This window comes from Pyxicephalus adspersus, chromosome 10 (assembly GCF_032062135.1).
Source record: "Pyxicephalus adspersus chromosome 10, UCB_Pads_2.0, whole genome shotgun sequence".
NCBI lineage: Eukaryota > Metazoa > Chordata > Amphibia > Anura > Pyxicephalidae > Pyxicephalus > Pyxicephalus adspersus.
In genome coordinates this window covers 43675917-43702299 of record NC_092867.1, presented here as the reverse complement: position 1 = coordinate 43702299, position 26383 = coordinate 43675917, and the positions used below count along the sequence as shown (strand labels likewise).

Genomic DNA, 26383 nt, shown 5'->3' with positions numbered 1-26383 from the left:
GCTTGAAGGTTGCTTGAATTATAAGCATTACATATTCTGTTTGAATATGTAATTTGGTAGTGGTTTCCGATGTAAAGGATTTCTGTTTAGTAAGATAGATCCTAACACAGTTTTAAGTGAAACAAAATTCCACATATTTTAAACCCTTTGCCAATTCATGTACAATGTACAGTACTCATCACCTGAGATTTCATTGAAGCCCAAGAAATGTGACTATAAAATATTGGCAATAAGCGGTGAAAAAACACAGGGTAATGTGTGCTTGTAAAAGTTGCTGCACATGCACATGTACAAAGTTTCACTAATACAGCAGTTGAGATCTTGAAGAGATAAAGGGGACTTCTCATCAAGGTGCAGCAAACCATGTAACTTCCAGGCTCCACCACCCCAGGGTCTCAGAAAACCCAGCTCAAATCTTGTTTTTTTTTTTTTTTTACTAAAGAGGGGGTTATCCTCTGCCCAGAACCTCCAGACAGACCAGCGAAGATATTTCTTTATACCACTACTGGTACAAGATAAGAGAAGCTATGTAACTTATCAATGGGGATTCCCCTTTTACTAGATTGTGCATAAATCTGGGACCACATACTCTTTGATCTCCTACTCTGGACTTTTTGAACTTTTGGCCATCAACTCTATCTCTATGGAAGATTGGATCTCTATCTCACCTACACTCACTCATCAGGAGAGCCCACCTCCACTTCCTCATAAAGGAAACAGCTGAGGACCACTACAAAACACACTGAAAATCAGCCTCATTGTGCAGCTAATCTGGCAGTTTTAAGTTGTCTGATTTGATTATATCTATTCCTTCTCCCCGAAATTGGTAATCCTGCTTGTTGAATATTATTTCAAAGTACTTTCAACCAGGACACTCCTGGTCTACGATATATTCTTCAGGGATTTTTTTCTTAAGTGAACTTCAAAGTGAGCTACCATCTTCCTTGTGTTGCTAGCCATATATTCCATTTATACTTCCCCTCCTAATTTAGAACTGTCCCCTATTTACAGTTTTTTTCCCCCAATTTGTTAAAGCCAGTTGGGTGGTTTGATAAAATTTGAATTTAAAAAGGCTTGCTGAAGGAGAGGGTCAACAATCAGGTGAATAAGGGGCAGTCTGTGTTTCTCTCAGCATCGGAGTTCTGTTACTTTATGCTTATATGTCATTTTATACTAGGTGGATGGGTCGTAGTGGGCTGGATGGAAGATACTCTATGTTCCCTATCTTTAGCCTTTGAGGCTCCCATATCTCAACATGGATCTAGTCTCTTACTGTTTTGAGTAACTACTACATATCTAAAAAGTGTGTCTCTCTGTACATATATATATATGCTACATAGCTCCAGGAAGCTTTTATTACATGGGTTGTTCTGTAGTGACTTATGCTCTCTCTTCCTAGCTAACATTTGTTGTCAATTTTCCCTGGAGAGATGGGGAGCCATTACTTACTTCCTATAGCTGTACCACCAGTAGCGCCTTATGGACTGACAGGATTTTACCAGTGCAGGAGGTGTTAATTCAGTGTTCCATGTGATTCTCCTAAGTACTGTATTGTACTGAATGAAAATGTAAGATTTGTCTCTCTTTTCGTATGTTATTTTATCTCCATTGTTATAATAGATATGACCCTTTTCTTTCTATAAATAAAGAATGTAATAAAACAAATCAAGTGATTAAGTCATCATTAGAGTATAAAAGTACGAGAACTAAAATGGTTAAAGTGTAGCACTAAAGATAGCTAAAAATTGGCTGAGTACACTAAATGTTTTAATTCTACAGATTTGTCTATATATTCGTTTTAAAAGAAAGCCAGTAGCAAGGAGATATTTAGGCTTCCATTATTGATCTCTTCTGAAAATTCTATTTCGCTGGCCATCATGCTGACCTGGCTATAGTACTATAGATCAGGAGCTCTGACTTCACTCATTGTAAGTATGTTGGTTTTAGGTCATTCACTAAAAAAATACTGAAACCAAAGACAGCTACACAACATACGTTTTTCTAAAATGGTTGTTAATACCAGAATCCTCCATATTTCTCCTTTAAATGTAGATGCTGTGGACTGTAAACACCGAACAGCTGTGGCACATACTGTATGATGTCTCTGAATGGTAGACGTGAAGTCTCTAAGGATATTAATGAGTCTGGAAAAAGAGCATCAAAGTAGTATTTAATTGATGAGGATTGATGTTTTAGATCCATTATATGATGTTCTGAGATTGAGATCACCCCATTGATATGTGGTATCTCATTTTAATAAGTCTATAGAGAATCCAAAGCTGGCCACACATGAAAGGATATGATTGTGTGTGATAACACACTTGGGAGACACAATTTTGTCTAACTACCGTCTATAAGATGGTGGGAAAACACTATTTTCTCATAGTCAGCATAATGATGAGCAGGCTTATCATTTCTGAATCATCAGAGGCCAAAAAAGTTATACCAACTTTCCAATGTGGTGATCTGGTGATGTAGTTTTTCCTTGGACTATTGTCCAGTGGCATCAAAACGGTATCACTTAGCAATCCAGTACAGTGTGACCAAATCAAAGTAAACCAGTTGCAAACTTGGCAATGTAATATTAGATTTTTGGTTATGGAAAAAATATTATCAACATATATGTTTTGTTGAAATAATATAATATATTATTATAAAATTAACATAAAACATAAATACATATATAGGAACCCTTGTTTCTCATTTTTTCCTTGTTATCCTAGTGGATTGAGATTCCTTTACATGGGAATCATCACCATCATCACTCACATTGGGATATAAAAGAGAAAAAAGACAGGTCTAAGTTAATAAAGGAAAGATAACATTCAGAGAAATAAAAATCACATTTGCAGGATAAGGGTATTAATGTGAAATGCCAGGAACTACAAAGAACTTCAGCCTTTCATTTTATACCCCATTCTAGACTTAACTTTAAATGTTCTATGCGTTCTGATTTACTTCTCTTTCTTCCCATCTCAAGAGGAGGATCAATAAAGATTACGGCACTGGAAGACCTGCACTTATTTCCACAGACTAAAGCGATGGTTGAATTTATTAACATTAAAGTTCTTTTCGACTTTATTTACCTCCATTGAACTTGTTAGTTGATTTCTAACTGACTTACTGGCTGATAAGCCAACATTAGCCAAAACCTTATTGTCTTGGATTGGGGAAGGATTGAAAACCGTCTCCTGGTTATTGAGCTCTTTTAGGGCTGAAACACAAAAAGCAGGTCTAGTGCCCATTTGCACTTGACCAACCAGTCAAACCATTTTTTTGTGAGATCCGTAATCAATAGGTGTACATTATTTTGCATGCCCTTGGTCACATTTTGTTGCAGCAGGGAACTGAGCTGACTTGTAAACAGAATTCACTGAGTTTACTTTATGGCCAAACTTGAAATAATTTTTTTCAGTTACTTTTTATGCTGAAAGTCTTTGGTCAATGTACTTACGACAGCCAGCAATCCTGAACTTTCTTGGTTTATGTATTCTTTGCAGTGCTGCTTGTTATGTCCCACAATTTGTCTCTTTTCTGCTTTCTGATGTAATATTTTGATCCTCCAATGTGCATGTCTGAGATTGGACAATATGCCTTTCGACAAGATCTCCAAATACAAACAACTGAGTATTGATCCCACTCTGCCCATACCTAATTCATTAACATTTGAGGAATGACACAGTGGGCCTGATTTTTAAAATTCCTCATAAATGGAGAAGATAGACTATCATGGGAGACCCTTTTTAATTCAGCAAACCTAGAATGAATATGGTCCACGACTGAGAATGTTTGCCAACTAATAGCAAATGGGTTTTAAAGAAATCCATTCCAGGTTTGCTGGATCACCCAGCTTCATTGATGAAAGTGTATCTTCTCCAGGCTTGAAGAGCTTTATAAAATCAGGCCCAATGTTTGTTTTTTGATGATAGGTCAACTTTAAGTTTCATGAATGATAACTTCTGTGGGGTATTATGTGTGTGGCACAATGTACCAGCCAGTGGAAAGCCACCCACCATGTGCATTTCAACCACCAAATATGTACCATACTTACCATTCATAAAAACTTTTTATTTTTTGTTTTTAAAACATTCTGCCTAGGATAAGTTGCCACTGAGCTTTACTAAGTGTACACACCACAGACCACTAAGACATCATATGGCAAAACGTGTAGAGCTTAAAACGTAGTACAGGTTCACATAACAAACAGATTACAAGTCACCCAACATATACCAGCCAATTGGAATGCTGCCTGCTGTTTACATAAACAACCCACCTCTCGGTCAAGTACTATGTACATGGTGGGCAGCTTTCCTATTGGCTGGCGTTTCATATTTCAATACAAGTTTGCTGGTGCTTAATTGATTTTGGGTACATTAGCAAAAGTCATGTTTTTCTTCTGCTATAACTTTGTAATACATTCATTCCTTATGAGTCTACCAGAGCACATCCATCTGCTAAATCTCAGCAACACTACAATCCCAGATCTAATAAATGTTTCCTGAATTAATAAGGATGCTATAATCCCTGTACTGCAGATTTCTCAAAAAATATTTTAAATGAGTCATTAAATTTTAGTTATTAAGAATGTCATATTTATATTTCATAATCATTTTGTAGTCAGTTTATTAGAGCTTTGTCAGACTAGTGAGCTTGTGATCTACATTTTTAATGAATCACAAAGGAATGACTAAGCATGGGTGACCACAATGCATTAAAAAGTCAACAACACATCTTAAAAAAAACAGAACATTATGGGTTCAAAATATAAATGATATACTCAGATTTCATGTTTTCTCCATTCGAAACAGTCAAAAGTGTCCTTTATGTAGGGTGACAACTCACTGCCACTGCATACTAAATGATCTCCTGCTCTGTCACTCTATGACAAAGGTATCCAATAAAGTCAACACATATCACACAGACAAAATGCACTGTTATCACCATCAGCAAACCCAACCTAAGAATCCATCAACACAGAGAGCCTGGTAACTTGGTAATAAATAATCTTCAGCCTTTTCAAACTTTACTGTATTGATCTTGTTATTGTCTTAGTTTTTTTATGTTTTTATCTTTGCTGAAGTTCTTATTTAGACATTTATTACATATCAAGTTCTGGGATGTAAGGTAAGTGATATGAGGTAGGTAAGATTATTGTTTTTGCTAAAGGGACATTGCCAGTCCCTTATGCAAAAACCAAACCTTTCTGCTCACAATTATTTACTAGTAACATTTGTTCCACTGTAAATGTTTAAGGGATGTGGTTAAGGTTATTTTTATGCCATCACGTCAAGTAGGGTTGCCAGGAGTTTCCTAGAACATACTTCTCAGTTCTGCATCCTTTTTAATACACACTATTGTGGAGCCTTGTTCATCTTTCTATTGATTTCTATAGGATTTGGTTCAGAAAGTATAAATTTTAGAGGTTTGTGGATTTTTAAAACTTTTAGATATTTACTCATCTTTACTAAAGATCCTTACCTATATTTAATGAACCAATGATATAAGGAGAAAGATTTTTTTTAAAAATTAACTCTAGCAAGAAAAATATTTGTGACATAGTTTAAAAATGTTTGTTGTTTTTATAATAAAAGAAAACCAAAGAACATTGTTTTTTAGTCACATATCTGTCTCAATGTTAAAAGTATGCTGGACATATTGCTACAGTAACTAAACAAAATTAAATAAAAATGATCCTTTAATGATTTGATTAATCAGACCTGAAATCTAATGGTGGCCACCTTGGCTTTCTGTTTTCAATGCCTTTTTAAGGTGTACTGGTGCCCAGATCATGCACCCTCAAAATATTTACATCTTCCAAACAAGAAGAAAAAGCATATAATTGTTCATACTCTAGGCATAGGTGCACTTTACTGGCATTATAACTTTGGGTGCAATAATCTTGATTAGGTTAATTTTACACTAGCTGGTAATTTTAGTGTGACGCATGCACCCCTTGTCATTAAACAGTGATCAGCATATCCAATTGCCGCACTATCATTCTGCAAATTGACCATAAATTAACTAGCACTAACATGAAAGCCAGTTGTCCAAAACCCAAAACCAATCCACATGGATCTGTCATCCATATGGTACCTGGAAAGGCTACAAGATTGCCACAGATATATGATTGCTTAAAAAATGTAAAAATCATTTTTTGGATTGGGCAACAAATATCTAACGACTAAATGTACCTAAAGGGGTAGGGGTATTTCAATGGTTATCCTACCACCTGCTCATTTTTATCTCCCTTTAACGTCCTGTTCAGCTGCTGTAAATGAAATACCCCATACTTCTGGGAATAGGGGGAGTGACAGACATGACATTATAGGTGCTTGATGACTGGCTGTTCAGGCACCTATTGTTTTCAAAGTGAGCAAAGAAGAAAATATTACACAAGTTTCCTACCCCATTCCACAAGGCAGATGTTTGCAGGTGGTAGACCCAAGGCTAAGGTAAATCTGCAACTTTTCTCTACATGGCCAAAGCTCATGTTTATTTAAGGCTTAGAGATTTCCACCCAAGTAGCAGTTAAAGAGCTGCTTGAATTTTATGATTGTCTATAAAATATGCCTGTTATCTGAGCAATCACTGCCTCTAAGCTCCCTTAGATATGACACTCAGGACAGCGCCTGCACATCAAGTCATATGTTGAGATTTATTTGCTATCTTTAATTAAAATGAACAGAGATTGCAGGAGAAGGCAGAGCTGAACACCACCCAGCACCAGGCTTGTCATAATGAAGAAGGGAAGTGCAAGGAATCTACACGTCCCAAACAGCCATAAATCACACACTGTTTTGTGTATTAATTGGCAAGCTTTGTGATGCTCATTCAATTGTGATGCAGAGGGAACAGTCTCTGTGATTCTGCCCTGGAGGACAAATAGGAATCTAGTTAACCAACATGTTGCCAGGCCTGTTTACTTTTAATTTTTCCAGGGGCAGGCAGTCATAAACTCTTTGAATAAAACACGTAAAAAAACATATATATATATGATATATATATAACAGATATATTTATATATATATATATATATAAATATATATATATATATCCCTGACCAGCACAGCTGACTGCAATGAGTAGACATTATTCAAAATATAGGTCTGATATATCCCAAAGACTTCTATTGATACAAAAGCTAAAAAAAGCAGAAGCTGTTAGAGGAGCATATGATAACAGTTAATAAAGGAGGGTTTACTGAATGGGCCTATGGCTCAGCACCTAAAAGGGAAAGCACAAAGTGGTTTACCAACCAGCTATGAGAAAGTTATTGGCTGAAAATAGCAATGTTTCTATTTCATTTATGGTAACGGTAGCCAGCCTCATTTCAGAACTGCTTTACCATTGATACATGTCTATGGTCATTGGTGCACAACATAGAATTATTGAGTACTATTCAATGTATTCAGTTACAATCCTGTACTTTAGTGTAATACCACAATCCTAGCACAGCTTTCCCGACATGAATAATCAAAGGTGTATTGGAAAAAAAAAAATTGGGCCTCCCTCCCCAAACTAGCAGCATTCCAAAAGCCGTGATTTTTTGATCAGGGCCTAAGACAGAAGTACCTCTTGATCCCTCCAACGGCAACACTGATGCACATACTTACAAATATATGCAAACCAAAAGAAAACTCAATTTTTAACCTTCAATTAGTTGAGACATTTTTTTTTAAACCTTTATTAGTTTTCTTTATAGACAATTAGTTTTGTCAAAATAATAATAAAAAAATAGCAATGATTGCTACACTAAAGGGTTATTCCATTAGATTTTCAAGAAGAATTTTTGTTTGTATAGCAAGTAGGCTACAAACACCCAGATGGAGGTTCCCAACAGATCTTGAGCGAGCAGCTCATAATGAGTGTTCCAATTCTTCATTTCCCATTTAAAAGGAAAGTATGTAGCTAAAAGCGAGTGTCCAACATAGACAAAGATTGAATTCATCCCTGAAATAACAAAGAAAACAACATATTAAATGTAGACCAGCATTAAGTCAGAATGTGGGCAAACAAAAAAAAATGCATTCTGAAATTTCAATAAAAAGGTAGATTTTGCAGTTTCACCTTTATTACTGCCCATATTAAGTGGTAACATGACTGAAGGGTTTGCAAAACATTGGATATGTTCTGTTTCAATACATTTTTATTGGTTTTTCAAGTAAAAGGCTAGACATAAAATAAAGAACATTTGAACAAGAGTACATAAATTGTAGAAATACAATGCTTAAATATAAAACAATACAAAATACTGAAAACAGTACAAAAATGAACAGGAATGTTCACATGAAAAGGGAGAGATCCTCAGGCAGCCAATATACATTGTGGGACCGAAAAACTGAATATGTTCAATTTGTAAAACAAAAATACATCTTCAAGAAAACTGCATTAAAACACACTCTTCATTTAAAGCGGAACTAAACGCGATACTCACTTGTCCCCATTGCAGGGTGACACCATCTTCATCTTCTTTCTCTTCCTAAAATTGATCTTCAGTGATCTTGATTGGCCGGGCTGGATGAAATAACTCCCATGGAGGCTTGCGGGAGTTAATTAATTCCCGTTACACATAAAGACAGGATTGCCAAAAATCCCCGGCAACAAATTTGATAGCTAGACAGCGATCAGGCAGGTAAGAACATGTATTACAGAAGGGACATCACCTGCCTTATTGCCATTTGTTCAATGTGTTCCACTTTTGGAAAATAACCCCCATCTATTAGTTTCCAAGATCACTGACTAGTTAGCACATGTTGTTTTTCAACAAATAGAACATTTTTACTTTCATTATAGAACAGCGGTCGCCAACCACCACTGGTGGTCCGCGAGAACATTTTGGGGCGCCCTCGAGTGGGGTCAGGAGAAGGACCCTGCTGGGGAGGCACACTGGCCAGAGCTGCAGACCATCTCACCCCTAAGGGTTGCAGACTCAGGGAAGTTGGCGGGTTGTGTAAACCCACCCACTCTCCCAATGTAGGCTTAGATCTGTGATGGGAGAAGGGGCGGGTCCTGGGATCCTGACATCACTATGGGGGCAGTTTCTTCCCCTTTGAGTGACACACGGCTCCCCGCGCATGCAGGGTTCGGAGCCAGTAATTTTAGTGGTCGGTGGGTCCAAAAAGGTTGGGGACCACAGTTATGGAATGTTTTTTGAGATCCAATGATGTCATCATTGGGACTCTCTGCTTCCTAATGTGTTTCTCCAATTCTTTTTATGCAGGAAGACCATGACTGGTGGGAGGGGATGGTGAGTACTGTACACCCTACCATCAGTACTCCTGATGTTTACAACTTCTCAGTATCCATTTCAAAAATATTCAATCCCAATACAAGTAGCTGACTTGCCCTTGGGAGGGTTTATGTAAACATTAAAATTACTTAGTGGGTGGTTATTAATCTGAACAAGTAGAAATTCCCTAAGTAATGCCTATGTTTCACACTGAACCTCCATGGAATAAATGATGCTGAACATCCTTCAGCCTAGAAATTAACTGTCTGTCTAATTTGCCATATTTCCAATGCACACCATGAGAAGTATAGGAGATTAGCCTGTACCACTATGCAACTGGGCAAGGGTTAAGTCAAGACTGGGGCTTAGCTTTAATATGTTTAAATGTATGCTAGATCGACATTAAGATTCAACAAATGAGCTCTTTTATCCCAGGAATGTGTAGAGAACATTATGAGCATGTGAAAAAAAGACTTGGGTTTAATACAGTCTCTGTGATCATAGGAAAATGATGATTTATTTTCAATAAAAACACAATTTACAATATCTTAAATCATATAGGAATATATTAACCCAGGGAACTGATCTGGCTGGTCTTATGGAACAGAAGGTGGTTAGAAAGGTAGCCTTTGGCCTAAATCATTTAACATTTAAAACCTGGAATGGATCTGGCCCAGGACTGAAAACATTTGCCAAATACACAAATTACAAAAATAGCAATTGCTATCTGTAGGATCTGCAAAGGGCATATAAATATTTTTAAGAAGGCATGGCAGAATTGGCAGAATTTTGATAGATAAACTGTACCACTTCTAACTGAAAAATGAAAATTGTTTGTGAAAACACCATCAGCTGTTTAATTGTAAAGAAATATCGATCACATCCAGATGTTTTCCTAACTGATAAACTAGGTAATAAAAAATATACCCTTTATTAATTAGTTACTAGTAGATGAGCATAGATGACATATATAGATATTTAATAATACATCACAAATTTATATTTATGATGTTAGGTTAAAGTTACACTAGATCTTGATAAAGGACTGCATAGTTCATTAGGCTGGATACTAGTCAGGGTATATTGAAGAGTCTTTTCAGAACAGTGTCAGGGGTGCTATTAAGCTCTGAGCCAAATACAAAGGGCAACAGGCAGTAAAAAATTGGTTGTGTTGGATGTAAACTGAGCTACACATGACTCCGCATTTACATTAAAAAAAGGCTGAATAAATAGACCCCATAATACATCTACTTGTGTAACCTTGAGTTAAGCGTTCATCTTATGTCACTGTGCCAGCACCCTGTGTCACCTTCTGGTGGGAAGGATTGACCCTGGAAAGAATATGTCTCTTTTTTAATACTGCTTAGTAAAAAAGGATGAGCTGCGAGGTCAACAATCTATTCTGTCATCCTATTCCTCCTGCTGTATACCACTTGCATTGAAAATGGTCAACTACTTCAGAAAGTTAGCCATTAAAACTGAAATTTTAATAGTGCCTGTGGCTAAGTAACTCAGTAAGAATGTTTTGAAGAGGTAAAAGTTAACTTAAAATGTTGAAATTACACACAAGAGGGTGAAAAGGGTGACTTAGATTAGATTTAAGACTTAGATTTTAGATTTAAGTTGAATGTTGAAAGAATCATAATGGACTTCTTGTGGATTTCTGTGCAAGGCTGTAAAATATGCAAGCAGGAAAGGAAGCAGCTAAGGTGCAAACACAATCCACATACATGATCCTCATATCTCTTCGGAATCTATGAAAGGGAAATCTCTTTAGTCGACCTTGCATCACACAAACATGGATAGATCCATGTTTTATTTTTATTTTTTTCATTAGGACTTTAGACAACTTTACACAAGTATGGACACAGAAAGTGACAAATTTGGAAATTCCACTGTAATGTGGAGTTTACCAATGTCTCTAAAATGCTAAAAAATGACATTTCTTGTTGGACTTAGCTTTTAAGGTTCTACAGAAATTTGATTTGGATGTCTTTAGACAATAGCCCATTCTAGTAAAGACATCAAGGGAGAACACTTGAAATGTGACAATTTAGATTTAATTAGGATCCATTCATAATGACTAATTAAACTCTTACAAAGTTCAAATGTATATATTTTCTAGTGTGTCTTGAGTTAACAAAGGATTTTTGGGGGTTGGCGTTGCAATATTTCCTATGTCTTGTCAACTGTCTATTGTTTATAGGTATTTATGATATATGTTCTGCCTTTTAGGTATAAATAACTTCAAATCAACAATACAAATTAATGAGACTTGCTCTTCTTTTCATTTATTTCAACAAAAATGTTTCCATATGAATATATGTTCAGTTAACAATTTATGCATTAGAAATAGAAGCCTCCCTTATGTAGACTTCCAAAAGACCATAGACTGCTGTTGGCACTGCCATCTTGGATGCAATGCCAGTAACCCCAACAGACTCAGATCTGTCCCTAAAGTGACACTTTATAACATTCTATATTATTCTCCTTCCAGTCCACCAAAAGCTGATACATGTTTATGTTGGGAGGTGAAAGAGGAAGGGGGGTGTCATAATGGTCTGAAACAGAGAGATATTACACAATATCAGAGAGTTGTGATGTGTAACAAGGCAGGGTGTAAACCTAGGGAGTTGACTATTCCAATTTCTTTTTTTCAAGTTCAGAGGCTTATAGCATGTGAAAAAAGTTACAGTTATTAGTTTTTTGTGCTTTTCTTTTTAAAGTTTTACATTGGTCACAGGCTCTCTTTAAAAGTTATATATTACATGGATATCATGGAATAATTGTCTCATAGATAAGGATAGTAATATTTTACCTGGATAGATGAATGGCTGTCCTCCCCACCAGTGTTTCACATCAATCACATAATACATAAGGCCCAGGAGGAAAAAGGAGAAGCAGCTGAGTGTGGTGACGAAAGACAGAGACCTGCCAACATGGAGAAGCAATACATTAGGTAAGTACACTTTGTCAGGAACACCTACACATTCTTTTATCCAAAGAAAAGCCAGGTTCGGAGATGAGGATTCACTAATGAGGTAACACATGAAATACAACAGTGTCAGGGATGTTCGTGCTGTCTTGTCTAAAGCCAATTTTTATTTATGATGTCATGTAAAGTTACTTGCTTTCTAACCCTTTGGAAAATGGCCAATAATCTGTCTGGCTTTTGCTTGTCCTACGCTGACGAATTCATTTTCCAGCAGAGGCGGGGAAGGTCAAGATTTTGCAGAGATGCTAGCATGCAAATGTTTTGCCTCCAACATTTACATTTTTGTGTTTTTTTGAAATATAAAAATATTTAAAATGGTCAACTAAACAAATTAAACCTCTTTCTTGTCCAATAAATTTAGACATTGACTGTTGAGCTGACTGTTACTGTTGTAAAATGCTCCTGCATTACAAATATATATATATATAGAAGTGGAGTCTGTGAAGGTTCTAATTAATTCAGGTCTTTGTATGGCTAGTATCAGGTACTCACATTCAACTTTTGTTTTTGTAAGGTTCAAAGTTGTAAGGGTTGGGAAGTTGCAAACATTCAACATTACAAGAATGTGACTCACTTCTACTAGTTATAATGGGCTAGCAATCCTAGCAACATGTGAACCAGATAGGTGGCTGAGACTGGGGGATGGTTAACACCTTTGAAGTGATTTTAGATAGAAACCTGATGTGCATGCAAGATATAAAAGCCAACTTTTTTTTGACATACAGTCAAAAGAAGGCAACACAGTAGTTTATAGGTAATGTGTATGATGATGTATATATTACACCCAGTGTTAGGCACTTTGGGCATCATTTTTAAAGGTCTCAATGAATGGACAAGATAGACCATAACGGTAGAAAATGTGTGATCCAGCCACCCTTTATGTGTTAAAGGTTCCAAGAAAGGTATTGCTGGTTTCCATTAACTAAAAAAAAAACAGTTTAGGGTCCTGGAGATAGGGAATAGTCAAAAGGACTCCCTAACCATGTGGTCCATTTCACTACCTGTGCTGGGCAAGACACAGGTGTTGTATTTCATTTATTAGGCCCAGGAAATGCTGAGCTCTGTATTCAGTTGCTAGTTGGAGGCTTGAGAATAAGGAGCTCTGCAGTACTGTTAGTGTTAGAAATTCCATACCATTGTACGTTTGCTTGTTTTTCTCAGGGTCTGTATCTTATTTTGTTTGCTTAGTTTAGACAGTGCTACAAAGTGAAGTTGCCCCTTTGCCTTTTACTTTAAAAAATCTTTATTGAGTAATCCAGTCAGTTGTGTATACGTTTTCTTGGTTCAATTTCAATACGCACGCCTTTAATTTTAAAAAGGAACTTTTCCATCAGCTTACTAAATGTATATCTGTGATAGGAGAAAAAATCCAACTAGCCAATCAGGTTTTTCCTAAAGCAGCTGGTCATATATTTCCTGGGTTTGGTCTTGAAGACATGACTATTACTGCTGTCAGGCTGAAAATGGCATAATCACTCACAATTCTCCAATACCTATGGCAACCCAAGAAATAAGAACTCAGCAGTGAGTAAGAAACTAACATTGTAGTCTATACGTTCCAACTTCCCCTAACTGTTATTCTTTAAATTTATGTTCCAATGCTCACACTGCATGGCCCACCATGGCACTGGACTGAGCAGGCGTACTTAAGCGTTATTTGCATGAAACCAATGTATTGAGATATGAGCACACTCATTTGTATATAACAATTTATCATAAAGTGGTATGGAAAGATTGCTTTATATGTAATTCTATCATACACTTTCTCAAGGACAAAACAGGTTTAATATTTGTGAAATAATATTCAATGCATTTGGATCACATAATGTAAATGTTTAGAATACATTTGACTACTAGAGTTAAAAGTAAATTAAATATGGCCTTCTTGTTAGGAGGTGAATATCTTAAATGTTTCTATATCTAAAGATATAGAAATAATATTATCTTTATCCAAAATATTCCTATATCTAAAGATATAGGAATACATTTGTACATAAAAATATACAAAGACTTACCAATATACCATAGAACAGTCCAAACAAATCATCACTTCTGTAGAACGTTCAACTGGGCATTAGGCTAAATTAATTACATGTCTATTTACTATAGTAGGAGAACTGGCTTTCACCGTTTAGATGTGATCATTGACACTAGAGAACCAGTGCTGACTAGGAATTGATGCCCGTGATCCCAGAAAAGGTGTCCAAGTAAATTCAGGTGGATATGTTCTAAAAAAGGCAGAGCATGAAGTAGGTTGGGGGTTATTCTATGTAAACCAGTTATGCTAGGGTAAAAGGTAGAAGGTTGCCCAGGTCAGGGGTGCTACTGTATTTTAGCCATTCCTGCAGGGCATGGTGTGTATATGGAGAACTTATAGATGCAGGACCACATCTGTTTGCAAAGAAAAAATGAAAGGCTGTCACCAGAAGAGCAACATTTTGCTAGTTCTTTCCATTGAAGCATTGTAGTTCTGAACTTTCCCTTGGGAGGTGAGCCAGTTGTTAGTAAAACTTATACCTATGCTGAAGTGTATTATCTTTATTTTTTATGCTTGCTGATATAAATTAAAACTTTTTGCTTGAGACCTACAATATCCTGGGTACTTGTAATTTTGAGTCTCTATCTTCTCTTTTTCTTGCATAAATAGTTTTCTCTCTCGTCTCTCTGCCATTTTATTGTTTCTCTGTCTCTCTCATCTATTGGTGGTGCTTTCTCTCTGTATCTCTATATCATTTATTTCCCTATCATCATTCTAATCTCTATCTCATTTATATATCTCAATATTTCTCTATCTCTCTCTGCCTCTCTATATTTGTCAACCATTCAATTCTCTCTCTCCTGTTTTCTTGGAGTGACAAAAAGTTTGACCCATATAAAACACGCATCGGTAATTAAAACCTGCATTGTTACATGATGTAGACCATAAGCAGGAATTAACCAATTAACACGACATGGAAATGTCAGTAAATCAATGTTTATAGGCATTGTCATTTAGGGAAGATCATATGCATTACACAACCAAGATGCAAGCTATAGGGTCACACAATACAAAGATAAGATCCTGGTGTATTGTTCCAAGTGCTGCACATAGAGAATACATTATATAAATTAAATAAATCACACCAGGGAACCTTTCCAACATATACTTCTTCCTTGATAGTACTCATCTGGCCTACTTTATTTTAATACTTCCTAAAAGCCATTTATCTGTCCGTTGAAGGGCTGCCTACACCATCTGCATACTGACTGCTTGTAAGTAACTGCATATTGATTTTCACTTCTCTTGTAAAGCTGTCAAATGCCTTCTTGGGTGTAAGAATGGCAAAGAGGAAGTGAAGTGATCTTCTTCTTCTTCTCATATATAGCAGCGATGACTCTCAATTAACATTCTGAAAATTAAAGAGTTAAATAAAGCTTTTTGTTAAGAAAGTATCAGCGGTGCTGGAATGTTATTCAGCAAAGTCCTACAGTATTCCATTTTTTTAGATGTCTGAGTCTTAAAAAATGCTCAGAATTTATATGGAGGTGGTTAGAATTTAAAACACCCAGTTAATGATAAAATAACATAATATTTGACACAATATTGCTTTATAAATATAACAGACTAGACCACCTTCAAGAAATCTTTGCTTTATATCTTTATAAATCTTTATTGCTTTATAAATATAACAGACTAGACCACCTTCAAGAAATCTTTGCTACCTAACACTACAGAATCTGCAACAAAGAAAAATTCTAGATGGTAGAACCTACAGCCAAGAATTTGTGCCCTGCCCTTCATCCATACAAGTATACTGGTACTCCAGTGTGCTCTTATTCAGTGGCATACCACTTGGGGGAAGGTAAAATTCTGGAGGTAGTTTAGCACACCAACATAAAGTTCAGTATTTAAAGTTTTAATCATTTAGAGAAACATGTTACTATAATTAAGTCCCCCATAGTCCTGTACTATCATAGCACGACACAATGTTTTTATGTTTTGCCAAGGTGCACCATGAAAGTTATTATTAATATTTCATTTTAGTTAGAAAGCCTTGTTTTGTGCCACTTTTAAAACATTGAATTCCATTTTATTTATCACACAATTTTCCTTTTTAGCTATGGGTAATAATCCCTTTGAACTGTAGTATACAACACAGAACCTGATGGGTGTAACCAATGTTTTCCTTTCGAACCACTCATCATCATGTTGGACAAATGTACTGTGGTGGGGTCCTCTGGACTCAATGGTGGTATCCAGTTCTTTATGTTATTCATTACCCAAAATAAAATCTTACCATGCGAAAAAGAACTAATGTGTTTAGTAAGTGTTGTCACCAGGGTCAAACTTCCAACTCATAGCAAAGGTGGACATAGGACTAGGTGCAAATACAAAAAACCTGTCCTATCATAGGCAAGATAGATTTTTTATTGGTAAAAGAAAAAAAGAACAGTATAGCGTCTCTGATTGGTAGACATGGTAATAGATGGGTGCTTCAAAAAAATATTATCAGTTGCAACACATCTTTTCTTGGATACACTTCCTTTTCTCAGGATCAGTTTACATGTTTTACATTTACTTATATATCTCTCTCTATTTTTGTTTTTAGGGGGTCAAGTGCTAGAGAGAAGGTAAGGTAGGTATTAGGCATAAATGGGCAATTTTCATAAGGTTTTTACCAAAATGTTTATTGAAAAAGGAACTATACTCGTGGGTGGAAAGCTTCTGCCATATTCATAACATATGCACAGCATATGCACAAACTTGCCTGTGTGCAGCCTCCCTCACTGCCAACTCCACGGGGAACTTTTGAGGGTCCAGCAATATTCGTTACCCATTGGATGACGACTGTTGATGTAACTCATGTGCGTGCGTGGCTGGCTCTGTATGTGGCTCCACCTTACAGCAGGGGTCGGCAAACTTTTATGGCCACTAGGCCATTTCAGGGGTGGGCACACTAGGCCAGAGTCCTGCCCTAATGGCTCCGTCCACCACCAGGGAACGCCCCCAGAGGTGAAATTCCTGTCCTCCGTATGCATTGCGGAGGAGAGGGATTTACCTTCAGGAAGCCTTCCCTATTTACTGCCGCGGCAAAAGTATCAGGGGTGCCATGGTGAATAGGAAGGAGGTGGCTCCGGAGCTCTGGCAGCTCTGGAGTTCTGGCGGCCCCGGCTCCCGTAGTTCCTAACGCCGGAACGAACTACCGGTTAGGCCATATCTGGCCTAAAGGCCGGAGTTTGCCGACCCCTGCCTTACAGTGTAGAAAAATTGCATGTCTCTTTTGTCAATTAGCTCTACCTCCTGGTGACTTTTCATTTTTGTAAATTTAGGTCTTTTGGAGTTGATTGCACTGAATATAATATTGCCAATAAAAAAATTGTTCGGGGGGGTGAGTAGAAATTGTGGGGATATGTCCTTATATAGTACAGATGGGAAAAGGCCTTTTCAAAGCTGATGGCTGTTTTTTAGTGAGAAGCGGTTAATTTAAATCAAGATTTAGCTCTTTAATACTCATTAATACTCTATCAACAATAGGTTTGTCAAGTCAACTGAAAAAGTTCATTAAAAATGTAACTTTGATTTACAAATTCAACTCAGAAAAACCTGTTTTATAATACATAGTATTGGGACTCCTAATAACATGTCCATCAAATGACAAGTTTGGAATGTTGTTATTTATGAATTTGTTATTTTGTGATTTGCAGAATCGGCTACAGCTGAAGGTGTCAATAACAATAAAATGTTATATTAATCTTTAACATGCTATTGTAATTAATATTAGAATAAAATATTATTTTTTCTTTTTAAATCTGCATCCTTAAATCAGCATCTTTCATTGAAATAAAACCTGGTGATGCTGCTATGAAGGTCCTTGATTAGGCACATCTTGTTTTAGGCTTACAGAATCTTGCTCATATTCATGTTTTACTGTGTCATATTTTCTAAATAACTTGAAGTAAACATAATTTCTGTCCAAAATTAAAAGGTGGAATGTCATTGTAATCAATACCAGAAAAACAACTTTATTTACAATAATGTTGCTGAGCTCTGCATGACCCCTCTATCTATGAAGAGCGTAAATGTGAAGAGATGTTAATGGCTGGGTTAGGCTGAAAGATGATAAAGCTTTGTTATAGCAATGCTCAAGTTGGGTTCAGTAGCACTTACCAGAGGTTTTTATTGACTGGAATAAATCCTTCATCTCTTGTACACTTGGTTAAGATGGCCGATACAGTCCCCTGTGGGAAAAACAATAAGGCGACCAGTTGGTCAATACACAAGAGTAAAGATGGATGGTTGTATAGTCAGCATTGGATTCCAAAGGGACAGATGGGTAGGCTATGATCGTAAGTGTTTTCATTGATTACTCTGTGCATGAATGTATGGGTTAACCTCTTTGTCACCATAAGGGCATGGCTACAATTGACAATCGCTACTTATTTTACTAGCTATCTTAGGTCTCTTATTGACAGGAAATGTGTTCTTAATCCAAACAAACAATTAGGGAAACAGATCTTAACCTATCTTTATTTATAATTTAAGAAAGAAGAAATCAGTAAGGTTACTAGTTAAGGGCCATGTATCTGAGTGTCTAAGCACATGTTGACAGCATAAGTACAAGCTGTGTACATTTTATATGTACCAACACATGTAGCCTTCTCAGTGTAGAGCTCTCATTCTTAAACTTATGGCATTAAATTGGAATTCACCATGGTGGAGTCAGACCAATACAAGATAGATCCTGAGTGATTGCACTAGGTTAAGGTACTGAAAAATCCTTTAGGGTGTTGGTGAGCAAAGGCTGTTGAACAAACATGAAGCAAATTAACACATTAACACATCTAGGTGAGCCAAAGACCCTTGACTACACATTTGCAGCCTTATATTACCAAGCATCTTAACTGATCACATTGTATATACATGCTATATGTGGCATATTGAGTCACCCAGAGGAATGAGCCCTTTATTCATGGTGTATATATAAAACCATTCCCAAAGGTCTAGGTAAAATATTTGTGGTTTTGATCACATAATAATTTTACTATTTTTGTACTCTTCTTACTCCATTGTTGTTTGTACTGTTATAACTAAGCATATCTAAAAGGTTCTTTCAACAATGTATTAAACTAAACTTTTTATCTATTTTTTTTATTTTGTTTGTTACCCCTTTTTACAAAATAGTTTAGTTGAACTATAAAAACAATCCATGTAAAAATAACACACACACAGCAGTGACTTCTCAATATATATGCTCTGTTTTGGCCCCCCTTTGAAGAAGTGAGTAACATTGTAAGCGGGGATGGTTGATCTGGAGGCTGAAGGAAGGGAGAGAAGGGCAAACAGTCTAGAGGACAACTGTGTCATAAAGGGTCACAGTTGTCTTCCCATCCTCCAATACCTACACAAAGACTCTTACATGGAAAAGGACCAATTATTGGGTGTCCAACTTATTCAATACCTGGGACAGAAAGAAAGTGGCCAATCTCCTGCTACCCTTCGAGATAGAACACAAGATTTGGAAGAATTGCTTCAAATGTGTCCCTTTCACATTTTCCAGTGGGGACAGGGATTCTTTTGCGGACTAACATTCCTTTCCCTGAAAGAGCAGCAACTTCAACATTGCATTGTACAGATTTAAAAAGCCCCACAGATGTCAGACCTAGCTACTGGCACCAGTAATAGGTAGTTCCTAAACCTTATGATCAATAATGATATTGGTTACAGGGCTGATACTGTAAGATAAAAAAGACCCCATGTACTAATGGGTGTTCAGTATCGGCCACTGGCCAGGGTTAGCCCAATAGGCTTTGGACATACCATCTTGTTCTGCTACACACTTAATGTCCGAGAGGGCATCTTAGCATAGAATTGGCCACAAGTGTGCCCTGCCTACAACCTGCAATAGTTCTGAATCTCATTCCTAATATTAAATTAAAAAATTATGTACAAAACCCACTGTAGAGGTTAAGATTGCAAAACAATTTTAGCAAATGAACAAAAAAGCTTTTGCAAGTCAGTTTGAGTGCAGAGAAATAGTATGACAAATTGTTTTTCCTCGGATTTGACAAAATAGGATCATTAAATATTAAAGTGATATAAACATATTTTGTAGTCTTTTTCACCACCCTAATCATTTTCCACACTTTAGTTTTTACAAATACCATACTTTACTTGTGTTTGTCTATAGTGCAGTGTAAAGACAATGCCCCTGATTCATCAAGCAGAATCGGATTATCGGTCGCGCATTCGTATTCGCGATCCGCTTCCAGCAAGCGCGGATTTTATTGATGAATCAGGGGCAATAGCTCACTAATAAAGTATTAGGAAAAATTAGGGATTGGAGAGCATTTCTTATACATTAAATACACATAAATATTTTACAGGCCAGAAAATTGGAACATGATGCCCAATTGATAACTGAATACTGATGAAAAAGTATATATGGCACTGTAGAATATCTAAATTAAGCTGTGGCAAAACAAATGTTGTTTATGCTAGCCAGGAGGCTGACTATTTTTGTTTATCGACTTGTGGACACTAAGGCTACGTACACACGTGCAAAGGTTTTTGTCTGATAATTGGCTTGGGGCTCATATCAGACGAGAATCTGGCGTGTGAACAGTGCCCATTGTCCAAACGACCATCCTGGCAGATCCACAGACTACGAACGATCTTAATGCAAGTAAAGGAGAGGCAGCGCAGTTTCACTAAGGTTTGGGTTACCGGTTTCACTAAGGTTTGCATCTAACAGATCAGGTTTCCTGAATAAAATCACTAAATGTTAGTCAGTTTGTGTGCTGCCATTGATCTCATATACAGATGTGCTTTGTTTGAGAATTGGATTATTGGATTATTGGAATTGGAACATACGGCCTGCGAAGTTGTCAGATCCGTCCCTCTCCTCATTCCCTCTATGCTCTCTCTGCTCGTTGTCTTGAGGGGGATTTGTAAGTATTAATTGGTATTTTAAAAGGGTCACACAAAATTGCAATAGCAATCCACCCTCACTCCCCAGTGGGTGCCCATAATAATCAGGTCTGTTCCTAAGGGTCACCTCCTTTTCCATGCTCTCCTCTGTCCAGGGAAGGCTGCCATTGGCAGGAATGTGTTATAGTGGAACCTGCAATTTGCAGTAAATATAGGAGGAGTTACAATAAATATTTTTACTGGTAATCCTATCTACTAAACCACACAGTGTGAGCTTTAGGTAGAATACATGTTGGATTGTTCTAATTATACCTGTTTTATCGCTCCCTCATGCCTTATCACATAGAGAAAGGAGCTGGTGTAGTAGGACAGGGAGAGAGAAGAAGCCATCATGCTAAGTATTCACTGTCACCATATTGTGGCACATCTACCTCTCTTTAGACTTTAAAATAGAAAATCAAAAAATTACATTACAAAAAAATTGCAGTTGGGAATTACCGCTCTTGGGCAAACAAGGCCAACACAGTAGAGTTTAGACCACCAGATTTGAGGTATTTATTTTATTTTTGCAGCTCTTAATGACAATCACATCACTGTACACTCTTGGCTACTTTTTCAAGCACATTAATGCTGCCCCACTTTTGTCTTTAAGGATATTCTGATGGCTCCCACTTGTCAATCAAGTGCAGTCAGACACATCCTTTTCTTTCTGCTTACTGGAACCTAACTTGAAGAAATGACCAGTTGCTAAACCTTCGAAAGATGGTGTTGGTGTATGGCTGTTATCCTTCCTGGAGTGTGGTCTCTTGAAAACCAATAACATGTTCCAACACCACCTGTACTTGTTGCATTCCCTTAATCATTGTTTATTTGTCAGTCATCCTCCTGAGAGCAAAAAAGAGCGATATATATGGCTCTAGTACATCGAGGAAAAAATAGGGTCCTGAAAATAGCTTGTCTTCCTCGGGCGTTGAAAAACAGTTCAAAGAAGGCCGGTGGGATATAGATATGGGGGATCTAAGAGGATTGGTAATTAAGACGGATTGACAACATTATGTTGGTGTTTTATAAATATACTATAATTTTATTATGTCTTTTTGATGAGTAAAATAAAAGTTGGCCTTTTTGAATCAGCTGCTACGATTATTAAGGTCAAACGCTTTGCTAGGTCAAGCACAGAAACACTATTAGATCTACAGGAGTAGTAGAGCTATAGAGAGACCATACCAGGACACTGTCTAAGCATTTACATAAACTGTGTGGTAGTGCATAATAAGGTACGTTAGCTGAGCAGCTGCTTTAGCAGAACATCACCCAACACTTCATTAAGATTCACAGCAAGATACTTGTTAGGGCCCGGAAGACTTAGAGCCTTAAGGTTTTGGTCATCAGGTAATGAAGAACAGAAGTTCTTTGATGTATAAAGGACCTTCCTCAGGCTCCTCATTATCATCATCACCTGCCCTCACTCATTTGTGGCTTCTTTCAATCCAAGCACAGACCAGACCATGTATGGCCATACACATATGTTTTCACTGGTATAAGATAACAGATGTAATGTTTTAGGTTGACTATACACGGTCACATCTCTTACCAAATGTGTTGAGCGTGAAGGATATTGTTGTACTAATTACATACCTGCCAAGGTCAAATGATGATTAAGCAATATATATATTTTCAGAACTATATAAAAAAAAGGTAAGTATTTCTGTTTTTTTGCAGAGAACCTTCAGCATATTACAAACATTTATTATACTAGCATGCTTGGACCTTAAAGTCCAACCATGTATCAGAACTCTTTATCACTGTACTGCATTTAGTACCCCTACATGGTATGACTTATGACTGTTTTGTGCTAGGCCCTGCCCTAAAACTACCTTTTGTCTTAGGGCCCATACAAACTTTGGATTTTCATTGTCCAACATGATAATCTTGGGTAAAAATATATTTTGTGTACAGTGATGTCTTTAATGAGAAAGAAATCCACCCTTTGGAACACTAATGCCCAATAGCAGCCGCTGTAATTGTGGTTTCATTATTTCCCTCCCCGTTAAACAAGAACAGTCTGTCTGTACTGTTATTGCTCACCCTAAAATGTATTTCAGGCAAAAAAAATTGAAAATGTTTGAAAATGTTGCTTCCTGCACTCTCGTTCCAGTACTTTGCGTAAGAGGTGAGTTACAGCCACACTCAGCAGAGGTGTCTCAGACTTTTATTGCAATAAAAGAAATGTATAATGTCTGACCTGTTGTTTACATAAAAGGTAGTAATTGGTCTAATTTTGGTACCTACAAAAATGGCGACCTATACTTAAACACAGAAAAGCAGGAGTAAGACTAGGAAATAAAGGTTGTTAGCATAAAGTCTATCTGGACTGGCTTTTTTTTTTATTCATTTGGACCTAAACTTCTACATCATTGTTAACCAGGATACTGTGATACCTCTAGTGGTTGTAGGGGTTCCTTAAACTGCGGCTAAAAGATTTCCAATTTAATGGTTCCAGCATAGTTTTGAGGCCATCATCACTTAGTAGAGCCATCTGGATAATGCTTTAATTATCCATGAAGGTGGTACTCCAGCCACCACTGTAAGGGGGGATTATTTTCAATGACCACCAATTTAAGAGGCTTCGTTCCCACTGAACCCCAATAAATTGGGCCTGGGTACCCCAAGACCTGAAAATATTACTTTAACTTGCACATTACCAGGTATTTTTCTGTTTCTTGGAGCATGTTTAAGGGAATAAAAGATGTAGTACGGAAATGTGCTCAATATATGTTGTTTTGTTGAATGAATAGATGCCTCATTTGCTGCTATGAATAGTCGCCACAATGTCTGATAGCTATCTGTAAACAGACGGCTGAAAGAGATGTACTAAACAATACAGGAATTAAATGTAATTGAACGTATACACGCATTTTGTTTGTGCTGTTGGTAAATTAAAACTAAATGTATACAGTATATGTATCCATGTGGTTACTTTCTTGCTGGGTCCATGGAGAACATATTAAATATTGTGGAACTCCTGGCTTATATAAAAAATACTTAATTTTAATACATGTGTGTAGATTGTTTTACTTGTTTGACTATGTGTAATTCTGTACAGTCAATCTTCTGATTTCCAAACCTCAGTCCCATTGGTGACTATGAAATATGGTGGGGGTATCACACATTGGGTCTGTCTAGATCTGTCCAAAGACATATCCATACATAAAGAGAAATTAAGTGTACGGTGACCACCAAAGCATTACAGAATTAGGTCCTTTTGACAATTCTGTGAAACTTGTAATCATAAAAAAAAGGTTTGAGATTTGGAGATGGAGTAGGTTGTTTGGTGTGGCACAGACAGAAAGCCTCGTAAGAGGCATGTAAGCTGGAAGAACCTAAGTAATCAACATATCAAGAGAGTTGGCCAACAAATCTTGGATTCCTACTTACATGGTTCCCCTATATGTAAGGGACCTTTAGTTTAAATAGTTCCAAAAAGGCCACAAACTAGTATTTGTATGCTTGGAGTGTTTGCTGGATTATCACTTTTGGAAATGCCACATGGTGCTGTGTCATGTATTGTGTCTACTGAAGTTCAGCCAAGAGGCTTTTACTTCTAATTGTGGAGACTGGATGGATGTGATTTGATGCCCACTGATTAACCTCATCACCTTCTAAACTAATCTTACCCCAGAGTATAATAAATTTTGCTTGCTAAGGTGATGAAGAGAGACCTCCATTTTAGAGTTCATCTTCGACTGTCAAAGTTCACAGGACAGTTATTCCAATCTTAGCTCCTACCCTTTTACCTTCTGTTGCTCTGGAATATTGACAGCCTGTTGGTCCTGTAATGTAAACAACCAGCAGATTCTCAACTACTAAAAACTCATTGAACGTGTTTTTACAGTCTGTTTTGATCTCTGAGAATTAATTACTTCACATTGAAATAAACCAGAGTGGGCAAAGGCGGTGGACGTCTAGTCAAGGGGCACATTATAATTTTTTAAATCCTTTACTGCAACAGTTGGCTCAGGTTTTGGCATTAAAACACTAAAGATAAAATACATAATTAGAGTTTCTGTTTTAAGAAGCAGCCTACTGTACAGAACCAAGCAGAAACCTCTCTGGATAGATACAGCTGCTTGAATTGCTGCTTTTTTACTTTATGATGTCAGGATGCCACTCTCTGCAAATAGCCAGCATAAGGGAGAAGACATGCACAGGGGAGAAAGGAATGGAAAGGAATAATGACATGAAAATTAATTGATAAATATGGCAGAACAATAAAAAACTTGGAAGGAGTATATCCTATTTTTCCTCCATTACAGTGTACTGACTACAAGGGATTCATGATGCTTCTGTGGAGCTTAACATTATTCTGTGAGTTTGAAGTCCTACCCATAATGAGTTAAAGAAATGGGTAATCTTAATTGGTTTTAATTTGATGATATACCCAATATTTTCTAATGTCTTACAATTTTCCTGAAGAAGCGAAATCTGCGAAACGCGTTGAAATGCAAATGGGACTAATTTGATACAGTTTCATGTGCTCATATTTTAATGGTAAATAAATTATGGTTTTACAGTGATATAAGGATTAAAGAAATTGGTTTATTAACAGGTGCCTGAACAGTTTAGTAAAATGTTTGACTAAATAAATATGTTAATAAACATTGTTGAACACACAATTTCAATCTAATGCTAGTGGAGTAGCTGTGGGCGAGCAGAGTATACTCTATCCTATGTGGTTCTATTCCATAGAATTCTTCACCTTTTAAAGCAAGGTCCTTGTCCAGTCTCCTCCCATTGAGTAACTTATTTTACCTGGTTTAGAATGGTGTAAATTATAGGCAGTATTCACACAAATAAATGCACTTGACTTCCAATAGAACACAACATTTTGATGTTGAACAAGGCTTTCACTTGAACATAATCTTACTTAATTCTTTAAGAATCCTTTAATTCAAGAAGCCAACTACTCATGAAACTTCATTTTCCACCTAGGACTTTATGGCTGCCTCCCTAAGAATTAAGTAAATGGCAAATGCAGGTTTCCATGTCCAAAACAATTTATTAAAGTGGACATGAACAAAAAAATAAAACTAAGACCACACTGGTTCTTTATAGCAGAAGGGGCAAGCAATGTCTCTTTTGCAATCAAACCTATCTTAAAAAAGTTATTCTCACATATAATGTCTTTCATTTAATTACAGCTGGTTCAGGATTTTTAGCCTTCTTGACCAGGCCGGAATAACATAACTCC

At 36.8% G+C, this 26383-nt stretch overlaps 1 protein-coding gene across 2 annotated transcripts in view; it reads right to left on the bottom strand.

Annotated features, from left to right (window-relative positions):
• Positions 1-7662: 7662 nt before the first annotated feature.
• LOC140339683 (heparan-alpha-glucosaminide N-acetyltransferase-like) overlaps positions 7663-26383 on the bottom strand; it is a 143469-nt gene continuing 124748 nt past the window's right edge. For both annotated transcript variants that reach the window (XM_072424480.1, XM_072424481.1), the window contains 3 exons: positions 18373-18443; positions 12048-12160; positions 7663-7950 (listed from right to left, as the gene is read on the bottom strand). In XM_072424480.1, coding sequence (XP_072280581.1) covers positions 7769-7950; positions 12048-12160; positions 18373-18443 — 366 coding nt within the window. In that variant the 3' untranslated portion in view covers positions 7663-7768. The remainder of the gene's footprint in view (positions 7951-12047; positions 12161-18372; positions 18444-26383) is intronic.